Source organism: Chelon labrosus (genome assembly GCF_963514085.1).
Source record: "Chelon labrosus genome assembly, chromosome: 6".
Lineage (NCBI taxonomy): Eukaryota > Metazoa > Chordata > Actinopteri > Mugiliformes > Mugilidae > Chelon > Chelon labrosus.
The window spans coordinates 8,466,031-8,484,996 of NC_140342.1; the positions used below are offsets into that span (position 1 = coordinate 8,466,031).

The 18,966-nt window shown below is 41.5% G+C and overlaps 2 protein-coding genes across 3 annotated transcripts; both read right to left on the minus strand.

Annotated features, from left to right (window-relative positions):
- Nucleotides 1–101: 101 nt before the first annotated feature.
- LOC311489787 (3-keto-steroid reductase/17-beta-hydroxysteroid dehydrogenase 7-like) lies at nt 102–6,245 on the minus strand. 2 transcript variants are annotated; one of them, XM_084547054.1, is made up of 9 exons: nt 6,099–6,245; nt 5,015–5,218; nt 4,812–4,904; nt 4,562–4,676; nt 3,867–4,061; nt 3,685–3,789; nt 3,532–3,588; nt 3,312–3,410; nt 102–2,735 (listed from the first exon to the last, which is right to left on the minus strand). In XM_084547054.1, the coding sequence occupies exons 1-9, from the start codon at nt 6,131–6,133 to the stop codon at nt 2,601–2,603; spliced, it is 1,038 nt and encodes a 345-aa protein (XP_084403180.1). In that variant the 5' UTR covers nt 6,134–6,245; the 3' UTR covers nt 102–2,600. The 2 variants fall into 2 exon arrangements, with proteins under 2 accessions (XP_084403180.1, XP_084403179.1); XM_084547053.1 differs by lacking the exon at nt 6,099–6,245 and having other exon boundaries at nt 5,015–6,075.
- Nucleotides 6,246–7,243: 998 nt separating this feature from the next.
- LOC311490061 (discoidin domain-containing receptor 2-like) lies at nt 7,244–16,988 on the minus strand. Its single transcript, XM_084547402.1, has 17 exons — nt 16,855–16,988; nt 15,946–16,052; nt 14,734–14,836; nt 13,632–13,869; nt 12,521–12,668; nt 12,267–12,369; nt 11,970–12,177; nt 11,373–11,613; nt 11,188–11,253; nt 10,658–10,794; nt 9,872–10,082; nt 9,545–9,768; nt 9,184–9,311; nt 8,882–9,103; nt 8,556–8,790; nt 8,074–8,223; nt 7,244–7,947 (listed from the first exon to the last, which is right to left on the minus strand). The coding sequence occupies exons 2-17, from the start codon at nt 16,028–16,030 to the stop codon at nt 7,813–7,815; spliced, it is 2,634 nt and encodes an 877-aa protein (XP_084403528.1). The 5' UTR covers nt 16,031–16,052; nt 16,855–16,988; the 3' UTR covers nt 7,244–7,812.
- Between the last annotated feature and the right edge of the window lie 1,978 nt (nt 16,989–18,966).

An 18,966-nucleotide genomic window follows, 5' to 3' on the forward strand; every position in this document is an offset into this window, starting at 1 on the left:
CATCCGGGACATCGTGGAGCGCGCACCAATCTGAGCACGAGGTGGCTGCAATGTTTTTATTTACATTATGTAAGGACGTGCTTTCATGTCCTCCATCAGTAATCCGGGTTTACATCTCTGAGGGGATGGAACATGAAAGGGAAGCTTTCAGTCGTCAGAACATGAGACTGGTGAGTTTATGGCTGCAGAGTCTGCTTTGTTAAAAATAGCCTATGTTATTTATAGAAAAAGAAACAGATGTGCACAAATAGGCAAACATGGAGATTTCAGATCAAATAAAAGCAGTGAAGTATTCAGATTCTTTAACAAAGTATTCAGTATACTGTGAATACACTCCACTCCAGGTATGTCAGCAATATGTTACTTAATGTTCATGATGATGTTTCCTGACAGGGTCTTTCATATTCTAGGATCACCATTTCTGTTTCACATTATGCTTTATTATCACTGCTGATTTAATGTGTGTGTTGCATTTTACTGCTGCAGATGTTTGTATTCGAGTTAATTTTAGCTACTTTATATACTGTTGGGTAGTTCAATCTGCAGCATATGCATCATATTCCATGTTTAGCCTAAAGAAGTCCAAGCAGACTCTATAATGTCAAACACTGGTAGGTACCCCAGTAAGCTCTACCTGGAGACAGTTGCGAATAACAATCCAATAACACATTGAGCGCGCATCTGTGATTTGCACCTCATAATATTGAGTTGATTGTGTTGAACTATATATAGATGTACAGTAAGAAAAGCAGACATTTCTGCAGTAAGGACCATGATTGGCATGCTGAGAAACAACTGTAACAGTAACATGCAGTGCCTGACAAATCTCAATAGAAAACAAAAACACTGGAAAGAAAACACTGCGCTCAAAATTAAATATTAAGGTGGCATGCAACCATTTAATTAAAAAAAGCCCTGGAGGTTTGCTTGTATAAAGATGGCTTTAACTGGGCTTCTTAAGACTATGAATAACATTTGTGCTATTAAAATTAAACATACAGCAGGTAGGATAGTTTTTCTTTCCACTGAACTTCATGAGCCCATGGCAGGTTTGCACACATGTAAGTATAACAGAGTAAAGACAACTTAACACCACCAGTAAGTTAATAATCAGAACACTGAAGACAGCTTTTATAACATCCGTGTCCCTATTTCTGAGATCTTTACAGCACAGTTTAAGGTGTCTAGTGTGTCAGACACAGAGGAGTGGATTCAGTAGCACTACTTGCTGCTACTATCCCGTGTGCTGAGCGAGCATATGATAACACATGATACCGCATGGTTTTCTTGAAGTAGCCCTCCCTCAGACAACACTGGGTTACTTATTGTTGCTTCACTGGGACGTTTAACCTTCACATTCATCTGCGGGATAGGGAGTGTTTATCTGTGTTTAAGGATGAGTAGGGTTTTATGACCGTGGCCTAGTTTGGATTCAGTGTTGGTTTAAGGTGCAACTTCTTCAATATGCAACTTCAACTGAATTTGATTTCACATCTTTGAAAAGAAAATGATTTGCATAAGTTCCGGATTTTTATTTCTTGGTAGGAGAAGAAGTCTAAACCAAATACACACATTATTAACAAGCAGGATCAACTCATGATAAGCAGTTTATGATGTTGTTCTAAACCAATAAAACCATAACACTATAACAAAGCTTGTACATAAGAGTGAAAGGACGACTATATTGTTTCATACTTCATCCCCGACACCGGATTTATTTGTTGAGACTTTGCTAACCCTACTAGAAACCTCAGCAGCTTCTTCATTTGTTTAAACTAGACAAACCATCTATAATGTATGTGCTGTGGTGACATGATCCCCTGATCACAGACAGCCGCTGGTCAGCCCACGGCTTAAAGAAACCAGACCATGAACCAACAGCTAATTAACTGTGTGGGCCAGGAAACACGATGCAGCGATCAGATGAAAACACAGCAGGAGGTCGGATCCACTTCACACTGCTGAAGCAGCAACACAGAGACTTCAGCTGGTTGTTGATCTCATGTAAGCTTGATGTCCCCCTACTACACAGTGTGTCAAAATATGTGATCAGCTCAGGAGACACTATTTCTATTTCTGGGTTGCAGTTCATTTGCAGGCATATGCTTGTACACCGTGTTTATGTAATTACTCTCACTACCAGAAGGGGGAGACAGAAATGATGTACTGCAAGGTTAATATAAATGAATTACAAAAATAAAGGAAGGAATTATTGTCCTCTTGGTAAAAGGCAGATAAAAACATTACATTCAGTGTACAAAAGCAGCAGAAGTTTAATTAAAGTTCAATTAAAGATCATTGTATCAACAATACTGAATCTGGGACAAATAAAACATGTTGCTATTTCTAATATGATTACCAACTGGTTAAAAATGGTCACCTCAGAAGTAACCGCACTTCCCGTAGCCAACACGATCTCTTTCATAAATCTTTGACTAAGGCAGAAGATGAATGGTTGATTCATTCTCTGTGAAACACATATCAGTCAATGGTCCAAAGTGGGTAGAATATGAAAGAGTGAATAAGAGCTGGGGTAATGGTTCACACTGAACCTGGTCCACTTTGAGAGAGGAAAACCTTCCATTACCGGAGACTCTCTTCTACTCTGTCTGGCCGAGGTGCTTGTTTTGAGCTTCGTTATCAGCATTTCTCTCACTCAGTTTCCTTCTGACCACTTTCTCAAGTTCGAGAAGTTTCGAAAAGAGGGCATCGGACATTTCATCATCAATGTCCATCTGAAACACACAGACACACGGGAAGTCTGGATTAAAAATAAAGCATCTTAAGCAACACAGAAATATCATCTCTCCAGTTTAAAAGCTTTCCATGTTTTCCTTCTAGGCACTCTATAAAGACTTGGGGAGAATCACTGTTGAAGGTCAAACAGCAAGCAAATCAGATTTGCCAATCAAATTGTCTGCACTGTTATTTGCAAGTGATTCGATCACATTTGTGTGTCCAGACATCACCAATCTATCAGTGTGGGTTGCTGTGGTAACAACACAGGCACCAGTAACTACAGTGTGAGCTACACTGCTGACTCTACATTGTTCTGGTAGGTTTCTTCCAGCAGATAATGTGTTTTGGTGTTTGTTCATATGCTTTTGCTTGTAGCAGCATGTATTCCTCTTAGCATTTCCATCATTCTGGATTTTGTGTGCGTTTTGTGTGTGAAATCTGATTGGGAACCACGTCCAAATGTGGGTTGAAAATGGCATATATCTGATTTCTTTGCCATCCAAGCTGTATATGCCAAAAAAAAGACTTAAGCTGGAAGTCTGAAAAAGGCTTAACGCTCTGTAGTTACTCACTTGTCGAGGCTGAGTGTAGTTGGTTCCAAGTCCTGATGTTAAACTGTGATACTTTGCTCTTGGATCCAGAGACTCTGGCTTTTGAAGAAACAGCCAGTGCTGATAACATAAAGACCAGAGCAAGAATATATGTTTACAGTGCAGTGATGGTAGACATACTGTATGAGGATAATTTTAGGGTTTTTCATAAGGAAAATAACAGCACTGGCTGACAACATACCAGTGCCTCAGCTCCATTGTATGGTGTCAGTGTGAAAGTGTTGGTGAAAATCCTAATCTGTTTTGGAAGATGAGAAAATACAAGAATGTGAGACAGTTAACCACGACTGAAAACAAAGCAAAACATTAATAATATGAATAAATCACCACTCACCAACCACATGATGGGCATGATAAGAGTCCAGAAGAATGAGGGGAGGATACCATAGGTCAGATTAGTCATCACCAGACCTGGACATATTACAGAGGAGAACAACCCCTGCACAAAGAATAACATGATAATCGAGTGATAGTTATCAGTGTACCAGCGCTCTCTGCAGGGTGTGACAGACAAACCTGTCCGTTCTTGTGTCTGTTGAGCGCCAGGCTGAGCATGTCTGAAGCGTATTTGGAGGAGCTGTAGGGCTCTGTTCCATTTCTGTGCTGAATGTCCTCGATGCTGAAGGCAGAGCGACGGGCGTTACTTGAGGAGGTCCACACTAGGCTGGATGTGTGAGCTGGCTGACACAGCAGAGGCTCCAGCTCCCTGATCTGAACAGAGAGACGTAAATATGAGGTCCAACGGACAACTACGCATGACACAGGTGGGCATATACACAGATAACACTGACTTCAGCAGGAAAGGGGTTATAATACAACATTCATAGATGCTGGGAAAACATTTACTGTGCTTTGTGAAGTTGCTCACTCTATCGGCATCCTTGTTCTATTAATAAGTTGTGCTAGTTTACATACAGTGCCATGGCAGAATTCTTTACAAAAAATGTGTGATTGGGCACAACACATTTCTTTTAGTTTTAATGGGAAACATGGCAATAAAGAAAATACTGAGATAATCAGATGGTCCCTGGTTCCTTAGTTCTTAATATTGTATATTGCACCCCCTTTAGAATCAGTGACACCTTGAAGGTCATCATTAACAATCTCCAAATTCAGGAGAATTCAGTATAACTCTGAGAGCTAAATTATGCTGAATTAAGGAATCATTTTTTACGTATAAATCCAAATATGTGTGAAGTGTGTGTATGTACCAGAAGGAAATGACCAAAGAGGTTAGTAGCAAACACTTCCTGTAGGCCATCTGAGTTGAGGCGATCCTGTTGAGTCAAGAGACCCTCTGCTGTCGCAAACATGTTGATGACATTCCTGCAGTGCGGAAAGTGCACTATTATATAACAGCCGGGACAGTTAAAGACAAGATGCACTCTGAAACAGCTCAATTCAGCTCCAAGCCAATATCAAATACATCAAAACGAAGTGAAACTAACTTTAGAATTTTACCTGGAAAACAGACCCTTGAAAAAAGCAGTGACGCTCACTTGTGGATTGGGCATAATTCCTGCATTTAGATACAGAAAGTCAATTCTGCTGTACCTGTGGAAACACACAAATGTGTATTACAGATTGAACTATTTTAGTTGGATAGACAGTGTGATGAAACCACACAGTAAAGAGAACAATCAACTGTGTCAAAGGTCTCTCACCGGGCCTTGACCTCCTTAGCAGCATTGAGCACTGACTGCACAGAGCCCACGTCGAGGTGCAACAAATCCACATGGGCGTCACTATGGGAGGTTAGGAGGGCAGAGCGGGCGGCCTCGGCCCGCTGCATGTTCCTGCAGGCCAGACACAGTCGGAGCTGGCGGTCCTTACTGAGCAGCCGTTCACACAAGGCCAGGCCGATGCCGCTGTAGACAGAGAGAGAGATTAACAATAGTGGAGAAGAAAGAAAGAAGGCAGACTGGAAACGTTTGTGTTTGTTAGTCGTTTCAGTCATGTACTATTAATGAAGATGGTAATTTGTGTCCTAAATTAAGTTGACTTGTTATAAATGTTGTAAATATGTATGATATGGTGCATATACTGTACAGTTGGTATGTATTGTCATTCTTATGTGAATGGAGCTGTGAGACTAGCTTAGCACCAAGACTGGGAGCAGGGGATCTCTCCCAAAGAGAAGGTATAATTTGAAACCTGGTTAAGTTTGGGGTCAAGGTTTAAATTCAGGACTCAAAACTTGTTGAAGAAACCGACTAGGCCTTGTATTCTAACCTAAACACTGTTTAGTGTCCTTAACCCATGGAGATGCCTGATTTGACAACAGCTCTCCCATGCTTTGAATATGTGAGTACACTTTGGAGAACTTTTTAATTGCTTACGACACAGTTTCACATGTGACATTACATAGTTTTGATCTTCAGTTTTATTATACAATGCAAAAAACAGTAAAAGAAAAACACTTGAATGAGCAGGTGAGTTAAACACTTTGATTACTGTCTTCCTGAAGCATAGCACAGTCTGCACATATCGTAATTTAACTACAAATAATATTTGTAATGCCATTTATTCCTGTATTTTTGGTTTGCATGTTTGACGCAGATATAACATTAATAATAATAATAATAATAATAATTAATAGAAGTACTAAACATTATTACCGCTAGCGTTACGGGCAGTTTATCAGAGAAACAAAAGTAGGCTAGGTAAACACTGTTTACTTGTGTTTCTCATCTAATTACCGGTGTTGCTATGTAGCAATATATATATAAGCTCATACAGTGGACTCACCTGTTCGCGCCGGTTACAATAACAACTCTCTCCATGTCTCACCGGAGTTAGCAGCGACTGTAGGAGAAAATGAGACCAGAACAAAGTCTGAAGCAACTCTCAGTCCTTTTTTCGCAGGACGTTCAGCCCATCGTCCGATTCCGGTGACAACACTCAGCCTATATGCACGAGCAGCTGCGTGGTGTGATTGGACGACAACAAGCAGCTGACCAATCAGCTCCCACTACGGAGAGCGAGGAGGACCAAATCGGTAACAGAGCGCTAGTTTTTATTGCATGTAGATACACTGCTCAGCCACAACGTACTAACAGGAGAAGTAAATAACATTGACCATCTTGTGACAATCCAATGTTCTGCCGGGAAACCTTGGGACCTGGCATTCATGTGGATGTTACTTAGACATGCACCACCCACCTAGACCAGACCAGGCACCCCCACCCCATAGCAGTGACACTCCTTGATGGCAGCAGCCATCCTCAGCAGGATGCAGCCTGACACAGACACACACACACAAAAATGGTTTAAGAACAACTCAAAAAACATGAAAAGCAGTACAAGGTGTTGACCTGGCCTCCCAATTCACTAGATCTCAAACTGATCAAGTATCTGTGGGATGATCCACAGAGGCCCCTCCCCTCAACCCATAGGACCCAAAGGCCCCCACTAACAACATTCTGTTGCCAGACACCACAGGACACCCTCAGAAGGTCCATGTCCATTCTCTGATGAGTCACAATCTACCCAATATTATGAGGATGGTCATAATGTTATGCCTGATCCGTGTAGACTTTATAGTTCATTAGGGACACTAGTGAAAAGTAATGCATTGTAATATAGAAGTCTTGCGCTAAATCTCAGCACCATGAAGGTTATGATACAATATTAAGCATTAGGAACTAGTAAATGAGAGCGCTCTTGATTCAGCTGTTTTCATTTTGAAGGCTGTGGTTTCTAGTACTATTGAATCATATTGTTTCTATTATTTTGACAGCCTCATTTTAGTCAGTGCGCTTAATTCAATCCAGTTTAACAGCACCACAAACCACGTCACCCAAAATGGTCATACAGCTGAACCACTACACTTCTGGTGCTGTTTCAACATAAACTGAACATTACCATGAAGGACTGTTACATGTGAGTAAGGAATGAAATATTAACTTTTCTTTAATAACAGGAATCTTTGGTGTGACAGACATTAAACCCCACTATTTTCTTTTATACTACAGTATGTACAGCAAGTCTAATTATGCAAAGGAACATAAAACACAAATGCATAGTAAAACACATTCTTCATCATCATCATCATCATCATCATCATGTTGAAATATAGCAAAATTAGAAACGTTAGTTATAGTGCAGACATTCTATAATAAATGTGCAATAGAATTACATGTATAGAAAAAAGGTAAAAAGTATTAACAATTGTGTTACCTATGATTAACGTGGGATACTCTATAAATAGACATAGCATAAGAAATAAAGAGAAATTAATAAATACACTATGTGAAATGCTAACTTGCATAATATCTACAATATAAGGCTCTGTTCAAGTGTATACGCTCATCTTCCATTATTTACAGCACCACTGTGGCAAGCAAGCATGGACAAAAAGGTTGACGCTTGATGGATTGTCTCCAATTAATTCCAAATGGATTCACACTAAAGGGAGCCAGCGAGACATTGCACAGCAGTGTGAATTTATATATCATATCTGCTATGCCAGGCTCTCCATCAGCTGAGTGTGTATCTCCTGAAAGCTCGGTCTCTGCTTGGCGTTTCTCCGCCAGCAGCTAAGCATGAGATCACTGTAGACTCCATCAGGACAACAGGGAGGCTTGGGAAGGTACACCTGGAAGCGCAAGGTAAAAATAACAATAATTAATTCTTAAAACACTTCGGAAAACATAAAAGCGAATCTATAACATATCAAATACAGTAGAAATATGTGACACACTGTGTTGCCTCTGATGCTCACCTGCTTGCCTTGGTCCCTGAAGAACTCGCCTGTGTTTTCAATGACCTGCTCGTCAGAGAGCTGGGAGTAGGGCTGCTCCTTACACAGAGTCAGGATTTCCCACAGAGTCACGCCGAACGCCCACACGTCACTAGCCATGGTGAACTTACCCTGAGAGGATGGACAACAAACAAATTGAACCCAAAGCCTGCATGGGCTTATCTGGAATGCTGGTTTGTAGACATGTAATAATTATAGCTAGGATTCAGAAGTCAAAGCTTGTGGACTTACAGTTTATACAGTAGTAATTCTGTTCATCTGTAGTTTTTCACTTTTAGTAAAATTACAATGAAAAATCTGCTCCCGTTTTCCTATTAAACATTTTCATCTATACGTCTAATACACATAACCTGTAATTAACAATGACCTGAAGCCCATGTCAGAGCTCTATAATTTACAGCCCTTTTCTCAAAATAAACAGGGAGATAATCATAATAACTCACAAGCAGGATGCTCTCCCATGACATCCAGCGAATGGGCAGGACAGCTCTGCCCTGGATCCGGTAGTAGTCCCCTCTGTACAGGTTCCGACTCATGCCAAAATCAGCGATCTTGATGGTGTAGTTCTTACCCACCAGGCAGTTACGAGTTGCCAGATCACGGTGTACGAAGTTGAGCGAGGACAAGTACTTCATACCAGATGCAATCTGCACCGCCATGCCAATCAGCTTAACGTAACTAAGGTCACAGGGGACAGAAAGCACAGATTCTAAGCGTGTTGTTTCTACCGTTGTGTTTGCTAGTCGCTATTTCCCTGATAGAAGCCTACCTGACCATACTCTTCCCCTCTTTCTCCTCCTCTTCTTCTGTCTTGTCTTCATCTGCAGCCTCTTTTAGTCTGAGGCTGCACAGGAACTGGTTCAGGTCTCCGTTTTCCATGTACTCAGTGATCATGCACAGAGGGTCTGTGTCCACGCACACCGCCAGCAGACGGACAATGTTGGGGTCCCTCAGACGGGACATGATTCGGATCTCCTTCAAGAAGTCATTCCTGCAAATAATTTTAATTTACTGCTTGATTGAAGACGGCGTCAACAGAATGAATAGAGTGCATCTGCGTACTACTTTTACCTGGCATTCTTGTTTGCATCTTCCCTCAGTGTTTTAACTGCAACAAGCAGAGGTGACTCATTGTTTCCTTCTATAGACAAGTCCTCATCCAGAAAGTCCTGCATGCCCTCTGCCTCACACAAGTGCACCTGTTTCAAAAAGCACTCTGTCAGTACATCATCCACTTGGCACCACTTGGAACCATCTGTTTAGCTCAGTTTAATAGCATTAGATGTTGCCTGTTTGTCAGTATGTATAGACACTGCATTTCACAGTCTGGTGCTTTAACCACACAGCAGGCTCTGTCATTGAATTTTATAAACGAGCTACACCAGAACAATGACAGCAAAGACAAAAAAATGTTGCAAGTGAGTGAATATACTTCTCCAAACTGGCCCTCTCCCAGCTTCTCCTTGAAGGTGAGCTTCTGTCTGGGGAACTCTCTCATGGATGAATCGGTGCCAGAAAAGAGATTCATGCTGACAGCTGTGATGGAGTGGGTGCTGCTGTCTGACGACTCCTGCAGACTGATGATATCTGCCTCCGCATAGTGGGGCGCACCGTCTGAAGCACTGGCTGCAAGGGCTCTGCAGGAGGTACTCAGTTCTGATGTGGAAGAGAAACGCAGTATTTGTAGCTTTAGTCGAACTCAGCTATCAACAGATATTTAGATCTTTTTTCTTTTTTTTTTTCTCTTTTGCCAACTTACCAAGGTGTTCAGAGGACTGAGCAAACTCTGGCAGCTTCCGGATGAGGCGTGAAGGCTCCTGGTAGTCAGCGCAGAGGGGGAAGATCCTCTCATAGGTGGAGTTGGAGGTCGAGCCTCCCTCGCTGCACAGAGATGAGTGGTGGAAGGAGAAGGCCTGGGTCTGGGCAGCGAGGTGAGCTGTGAGCTCGTCGTCCAGCATGCGGCGCGACGCCTGAAGGACGTGTGAGAGCAGTAATTGGAATCTGCTGTGAACACAGTGTGTGTCACAGGTGGATTTAAGAAGATACTGAGACAGAGAAAATGGGGAACTCCTAAAATGCAGCAATTATTCACATGTGAGGTATTTTCAATATCCTCAAACAACTGAGTGTGAAAATAAAACCTGACGTGTTGTTGTTTACGTGTGACAGGGCGTTTAATGGTTGTTTCCAGAAATGTTCCACATTACCTCCAGATCATCACACCTAAAAGACCTTTTTACTTTTTCAGTACGAGTTTCCCATGCCCTTGACTCATAAAACTCATCGTCTAAAAACAATCAAATCAAAATTAGATTTCCTTGATCCCCCTTTTAATCATTTATCTTTCACAGAACATACGGTCTATTGCACCTCATGTAAGTACCCCTGTCATTTCTTTAGCCCATTTCCATATATGTGTTATTTTTAAGTCAAGCTACAAACAAACTTTGTATGCTGTCTTTTGTTCTGCATATGTACCCAACTGGGGTTCAGTGGCCTCTTTTGGTTAGACAAGAATGTGAGTACAATAAAACGGTCCTCTCACCTTCTCAAGCATCTTTTGCCAGACCTGCCGCCACAGGATGATGACTATGATGGTCAATAGGATGGCTATAATAGCCACTAAGCAGCCAATCAGGATCCGGGTGTTGCTGTCATCCACTTTATGGGTAGGATCATCGCCTAACAAACCAGATGAGAGTTGCGAGTTGAGAGGATTTAATGTCGCCTGTCATAGTCCACTTTATGTTTCATTGGAGCTACAAGAGGAAGCCTGATATTTATGGGAATAAGTAATTTCTGATCATCTCAGCAGGGGGCAGTGTTTAACCAGAAAACATTTCAACTGAAAACTCGGCACTAACCTGCTCTAAACTTCACAAAATCATGATTCCCATGTACAAATCACTGCTCAAGTTTTTTTCAGTATATCTGTGTTTTGATGAAAATAACAATCCTGCACATCATTTTCCAGCAACCGCATATCATTATGTTTTTTTCCCCCACCATCTGCCTATTAAGTCCCACAATCACAGCAGTAAATGACAAAATATCAGAAGAGGTTTGACGGCTAACCTGGCACTATGTTTGTAGGGTGCCCAGGTTTGCGAGGAGTCAGTGATGTGTTGTATACTGCTGAGCCTGTGAGTGAAATTCAAAGAGGAGGAAAAACAAGGCTCAAGATATATTGTCAGTCAGGAGGGCTTTATAATACAGCAGACATTTAGTTTCTAATGAGACATCACCATCTTTTTTTCTACCTGACTGGAAGGCCACCTCGCTGAACAGCATCCAAAGGTCACTGAAGTGGAAACGGCATTTGATGGCACTGGCTGTGTGGTCCCCGAGGGGCACTGTGATAAAGCGGGCGTTTTGGCTCACGCGGTCAACGGTTGGCCTGAATGTCACTGGGTCGGCCTCCCACTCTGATTCTGACCGGAAATAACAGGTGACCTGTCTGAACATCCTCACTCCTCGGCTGAACATGTTGTTGCAATGAACCTGCAGGGGTGGACGTAGGGTTTGAAAGGATAGGAAAGCACAATTAAAGAACTACATCATGTTTCTAGCAAATAGTGAGTTATTATGTTTCAGTTCTCAGATAAAAAAGTGCTCAAAACAGTCGGACCCTGAAGAGGAAGATGAGGCAGGCGCAGTGATCAAACATTAATTTGACTTTACAACTAGATTATTTTACATTTTATCTCCCAATAAAGCTTGCAGCAGCTACGGAAGACGGGTCTTTGGCCAGCACAGCTCCATTCAGCAGAGTGTCAGCTCAGCAGTTTTAAATATATTCCACCTTAAGCTGTTCACTGAAATACTGCCAACGTTTTTTTCCTACGCCAACTTCTTACCTTCATGGAAGTGAAGTTTCGGACGTGGTCAAAGTCAAAAATCAGCTCCACGTAACCTCTGGGGAAGCTCCTGTTGTTCCAGCCCACATAGTCGTATCCAGGCCACATGCCGTAGATGTGGCTGTGGAGGAAATCGTCCAGACCCCAGGTGCCGTCTGTCAGCTGGCCGAGGCCCTTTGTCAGTTTGGTGAAAGGATGCACGGATGAACTGAAGGTAGAAATCGATTTAGATTAGAACAAGAAATATATTTCTTTTTTTTCTTTTTTTTTAGATCCTTAAACAAGTGGCTACCAGACCTTTCAGCTGAAGCTCCATCATAAACAGAGTCATTGAAGAAGACATCCAGGCCTCTGTAGATCATCTGATGTCCGTCTGGAATACTATAAGACATCAGGCCGTCTGAAATGGGCAGGTTAAAACAAACAGCTATGATTCATTTACTTACAGCGTGTTTATAGGATACTATGAACAAAACCAGATTAAAACATGGTGTCACAAGTGGAACCGGCTGACGGCGTTACAGTCTGTACAATGGAGAGTTGTGACTAACCCAGCCATACACAGCCGTAGAGCTCCACTCTCATACACACGATCATGGAGTGGTCTGTCACAGGCATAAAGCGGACAAAACGAGCTATGATGGGAGGCTCCAGATCCTTCAGGACTACATCGTAAGCGTTCCTGTTGCCCTCGATGACCTGGAGAGAGGAGAGGCGGATGACAAAATTTAGACTGAGTGAAATGTGTCACGGATGAAAACCAAACCACGTAAATATTCATGGTGTTAGTGCTTTGACTAGTCAAACAAAAACTCTATGTGGTTGCTGGAAGACAAACTATGCTGTGTGTCGCTTTCCAGCAGCATAAATATTTGACAATCAACTGAAATCTGACTAATTTAATTTAAGGAAACATTTCCCATGTACTAAACATCTGCTGTCAAGTCAAACCACATTTCTTCTGGTTCCCAACTATCAACAACAGTGAAAGAAGTACTCAAATCCATTTTAAAGTAGGAGTACAGTGAAATAAAAATGTTGAACTACAGTCTTATAATGGAAATGTAAAATAATATGAATCTAAACTTGCACTAAAGTGTTAAAACTGAAGGAAACAGACAAATTCAGAGAATTCAGCACTGATGTTTTTTTTGTTAGTTTGAAACTTTTATTTTTCTGCTATAGCTGGTTGATTAGTGGCACATTTTAACTACAGTCATTTTATATGTTGTTATATGTAACAAAACATCATATTTCAGAAGCTTATATATATCTTATGTTTTAAATTCTGTCTGAAAAGTCACTAGTAGGTAAAAACTGTAATTGAGTATAAAGTTCAAGAAGAAAAAGAGCAGAAAATAGCAACAAAGCCAGTTTAATGCAAATCTCTTAATTGTCTTTCATTATTTAAGTCTGTTAAGTCTAATCATTAATGGAATATAATAAAAATGAAACATTTACCTGGTATTTGTTGAGACACAATACTCATTATCTCTTTAAAATACACAGACTCAAAGTCAAAGTCTGTAGTAAGGTCAGCTCAGTTAAGATATTAACTTCCATTTCAGAATTCTACATAGGCCTAAATTGAGTTAGACATGAACAGTGTGGCACATCTGCAGATGAGACAAAGATACACACTCATATCTCAGACATGCTCACCTGCCTTCCCTTCCTATCGTGCCATCCCACCCAGGTGTTGCCGTCCCGGCTGTACTTGATCCTGTATCGCTGGGCGAACTCATTACCCATTCCGTCGGCGTGGCGACCTTGGGTGCCCACCAGCGTGATAAAGTGCAGTGAACGCAGGTCCACCTGGAGATACTCCTTGAGGCCGTCCGGCTCTGACATGATGTCAGGACACCAGGCACCGTCGCCGTCCCCGTTGTCAAAGTCAAGTCTGAGGAAGAGCAAGAAATAAGAGAGGAGGCATTGTGGGTGTTCAAATACAAAGAGGATGAGAAGGGGAGAAGATAAGACATAAGAAGAGTAAAGAAATGAATAAGAGAGGAAGAGCTTGCAAGGTGAGGAAATTTAAATAAAGCTCAAAGTCAGGGAATTTATTTAGTGAACAGCATGCATTTACTATGTTAATGAACTCATGTTTACATGTGGAGACCTTCAGCTGCTCTACACTGCCACAACACGAAGGTCCTTCAATTATTCAGCATATAGCTTCTTCATAAAACTTTCACACATTGTATGCTGAGCTTCAAACTAAGCTAGGCTAACTGTCTGCTGGCATTAGGGGGGTTGTTTACCACAGAAAAATAAGACTGGTATATAATCCATTTACTTCCCACCAAGAAAGAGAATTAGTGCCTTTCACAAAATGTCCAAATATTCCTTCAGCCTTACCTTGAACTAAGTAATAGTCTCCTCCCTGTGTGCATTTAGTAACTGTTGTGGAGCTTTTGATCATTACACACAATCTTCCTCTGCGGATTGATTTTGTTCTGCAGCCTATGACAAATAAAACAAATCCATCTGCAGGTGAAGATGATGTGATCTGATGAACAACTCAAGAGTGTGAATGTTTTGTCTTTTGTCACACTTTTGGCCACACCATGCCTAAGGCCATGCCTTTACCATGAATGGCCGCCATGTTTGAAAGTAAGACGTTTTGCAAAGATTATTAATGAGGTCAGAGACTATTCTACTCAATAAACGTTAAGTGAATACCTCACATGCGCTCTGATCATGTATTACATATCACACAAGTGGTTTTCCCAAAAGAAATTAAAAACAAAATAACTGAACATGCCTTCCAAATCTTGCAGCAGTGGACTCAGACCAGTGACTGGAGGCAGAGATGTCCTCATCCTCAATCTGTCCACCGGTCATCCCAAGAGGATAGCGACACATTTCTATGAACACATGAAGCATCAGTGGTACACATTTTGTACGAATATGTTTCGTACACGTGATTCTGATGATGTATGCTTTTAACATTTTTTAGTTCTTTTAAAGCATGTGCAGGACTTGAGGAGTTGAGTGTTAAGTGGTCCGGGCTCCCCCCCCCCCCCCCCCCCCAACACACAAGTCCTCTTCCTGCAGCCCTGGAAGGCCTCTCAGGCCAAACAGAGGCATCACTGTGTAGGTGCCAGTCTAAGCAAAATGGGAAGGGAGCGGCCTCAGAGCTGCCCGCTCTTCATTTTTTATTTTTTTATCTGTTTTATGATTTCTACCAGAAAAACGTGAGAGAGACCTTTGAGTTTTAATCGGCAGGCATCTGCATTGTTCTGTGTTAGAGATCAGTTTGACATGAAGAGCCAGCATAGTGTTAATATAATTCAGTCTTCCAGCGTGTCACTGTTTATCCCTTCCATCGCTACCTGCTAATTAAGGGACGTTTGGTTTTATTCACACTTTCACTGAAATCCCTCACGTGGACTTTGAGAGAGCAGACGGACAAATGAGCCTTTGACTGTGAAAATATTCTACGTGGGGAAGTCAAATGGGTCTGTGTGTGAGGGAATGAGTGTGTGTGTTACCTGCAACTGCACCTACAAACTTTCTGACTTTTTTTTTTTTTCCAAAAATGTGAAAGGTCTGCTTGTTCTGGGGGATATTTACTCTCTGACCATTAGGTAAACCACCTACAAACACACACTCATAGACACACACCTACAAACACAAACACATTATATTCTTCAATTCTGAGCCCACCCACCTAAGCCTGATTCCCCCCTCCATCCTGTCAACATGCTAATCCTCCAGGGGTATGAAAAAAAAAAGTATCTTAAACTTGAATGTATTTTGTAGTCAGTAGCATATGTAGCATTGTCACATATTGCACATATATGAAAATTAAAACCACAGCTGACCTCAGTTCACAGCTGCCTGAGTGATCAATCACATTTAAAGTGCCAAGGGATAAGTCCCCTGTAATGACCACCACGTCCGAATTGTCCCTCATCAAGATAATGAACCTACCTGTCACCTTAATGGTACAAAAGTAAAGATGAATCTCTACCTGGGTTGACTTGACATCTTACAGTGACAGCCAGCAGCATAAAGGAGACATGGTGCCTGATCAGTTTCACCTCTATGACCTTCATTGCTTCTCAAGGGGCTGCACACCTAAAAGGGAGGGAGGGAGGGGTAAAATGAGCAGCATCAAGCTAACCCATCAGCGCTAAGCTAGGTTGTCATATATCACGGTAGCAGATCCCCCCCCCCAAAAAAAGTATATCTCTTTTAAGTAAACCTTTTAACAATCGGTCTCAGACATTATCTATATGTGTACAGAAATGCAAGGTGGCATGCACTCAAGGCTCTGCTGAAGATACTACAAATCATTCTATAATAAAACTCTGTTGGGATTCACAACGGTAAATGCACACACAGTCCTTACTGTGACCAGAGTTCTGCTAATACAATATATAGTACCTTTATTTACCTTGTAAAAAGCCCTGTTATTTTCTCTGTGACTTACATGTCTGAAACATGGAATTAACTTAGACCACCGGACAGAAACTTCACTGACCGCCATTAATCTGTGCGTTTCTGTGCCAGTACTTAGTAAGAGTGAATGGAACTTGTTTTCCTTTACACATAAACAAGAACATGAAGTACACACAAATTTAATATATTGCATCACCCCTTACAGTGAAACACGTGTCTTATGTACATATCACTTTTATTAATGTATTTCTCTACAGGTGTTGTGATGATCAGTGACTAACTTTACAATATACATGTGAGTAGCATAAAGTATAAAATGTGTAAACGTTTTCCTTCCACGTGTACTATTTTAAAACTGTGTATTTTCCTTCATGATGTCACTCCCTAAACTGAGCTAAGCGGACAGAAACTTCCTTCAAAGTCAGCGTGGACTCTGGCCTTAATAGAAACATATAGGAAAATTTTGGATTTGACTTACGCTTGCAAGTTCTTCTCTCCTTTTTATGAAACCATCTGTCTCGGGGAATATTCCACATCTACTGAGAGTTGATGTATTCAAGTGCTGCAAGTCGCTGACCTCTTCCTCGGAAGGAGTTTCTGGGAATGAAAGAGAGAGAGAGAGAAAGAGAGAGAGGGAGAGTGAGAAAGGGGCAGAAGGAAGGCTGATGTAAGAGCCTTTCTGCCTGCAGGAAAGAAACAGAGAAAATAACACGCTTCGAATTTTGAGGTGAGGCCAAAATCCCAGAATTCCACCTGATCCACAAATGGTTTCAATTATGGACCACAGAGGCAGCTGAGCGCTTCTGTATCTGGCAGCTTCCACCAAGAGCTACTGACAAAAACAGACTGGAGTTCGTTTTCCAGCAGAGGAAAACCTGCTAATTATTGAAGCAGGCAGCAGCGTGGTTTAGAAAAGAACTCGTTATAAGCAACGTGAGTCAAGACGGCGATAAAATGGACACAGTGGCAACAGCACAAAGGGAACAGAAGCTTGTTTAGTTGTCACACACGATTACAGGACTCAGAAAAGTTTGGTCTAATGGAAAACTTTTTTAACTGTGTTCACATTGCACTAAAAACGTACAATACAAAGGTTTTACACACAGTTAAAGATCATGTTTTTATATTGATTCAGTTAAGAAGACAACCTTGACATGGATTTAACTCAGATCATGTCTGCTTACACATAAATGTAGACTACGTTGTTCTTGTGAGTCTAGCATGAATGGCTTAGTATAGCTCATTGTTTCCCTTTGTAAAGTTGCGATGCTATAGGTTACTAAGTGTATCTTCACATTTAGCACATTGATATGCACATTCTGTAAGCTTTGCACATAGTCCCATTTTCAGTCTTTTTGCCAAGATAAGCTAACTAGTGGCTAGCTTGGCTTGTGTTAGTTGTTTTCCCATTTCAGTTTCTACTCTAAGCTAAGCTAACTGATTGCTAGCTTGCCTCAGGTTAGCTGTTTTCCCAAGTATTTATGCTAAGCTACGCCTAACAACGTGCTAGCTTGGCTTGTGTTAGCCGTTTTTACCATTTCAATCTTTATGCTAATATAATAAATAGTTGCCATCTCAAACTCACCCATGCTATTTGTTTTCTATTATAAGAGATTATAAGAGCTGTGTAGTGGTTAGAGAAGCAGCCGTGTGAGTCTAAGGTTACAGATTCACATCCCCCTATGTTCAGTCAAATATCTAATGCCAAACCATTTCCTGCAGACAGGAGTGGGTGTGGATCATAGACGGTATACTGTAGTCAGTGGTGTGGTTATATGATGCACAGAAGCAGAAACTGGAGGCTCACAGTCCATTTCACATCCGTGGGGGAATTTTGACCATCACTGTTACAGGTAATCTTTTTGGAATAATGACTAATGTGAGTTACTGGGTGTGGCGTTTTCTGATGCCACCGTGGGTACTTCAGCAGACGATCACTCAGATAGCGATGACGTTTAAATTCTTTATTTTAGTTCACAACACATGCACACACATCCTTTGGTGTCGTTAGCAGGCAACTCTATGTTCCGCTCTGCTGACAGCCGTGTGTGTGTCTCTGCATGTCATGTCTGGTCTCTCCCAGGTTCAACACGCTACTGTGTTAAAAGGAGAGAGTGATCAGCTCAACAGGATGCAGGTGTGCCAATCACTCTCACCTGGTGCTGCTCTCCTGAGCCCTCTCCACACCTCTCTCCTGCAGAAGCACTCCACCCTTCCACACTGGGAATCAGGTGGAGCGCTGCATTTTAACAAACCTGTGAGTCAGCAGTCATACTAGTGTCTCTAGTACTAGGGACTGTAGGCTACTAAGGCACAACAGCATCTTCAGTAACGTGCCAAGAATGACAATGTTTAAGGTAAGTTCGTGACAGCTAGTAACACTTTGAAGATGTTTTCTACATCGTCCTGTCCATTATGACACCTTCCTGTCATATTCCGCCTACCAATAGGTAAGTAAACATCAAGTAAAATAGTGGATTCAAAAATATTTTTACAATATATATAATATAAATTAGAATATTACTTAAGACCAACACAAAAAAAGGATTTTTAGAAATGTTGGCCAACTGAAAAGTATGAACATGAAAAG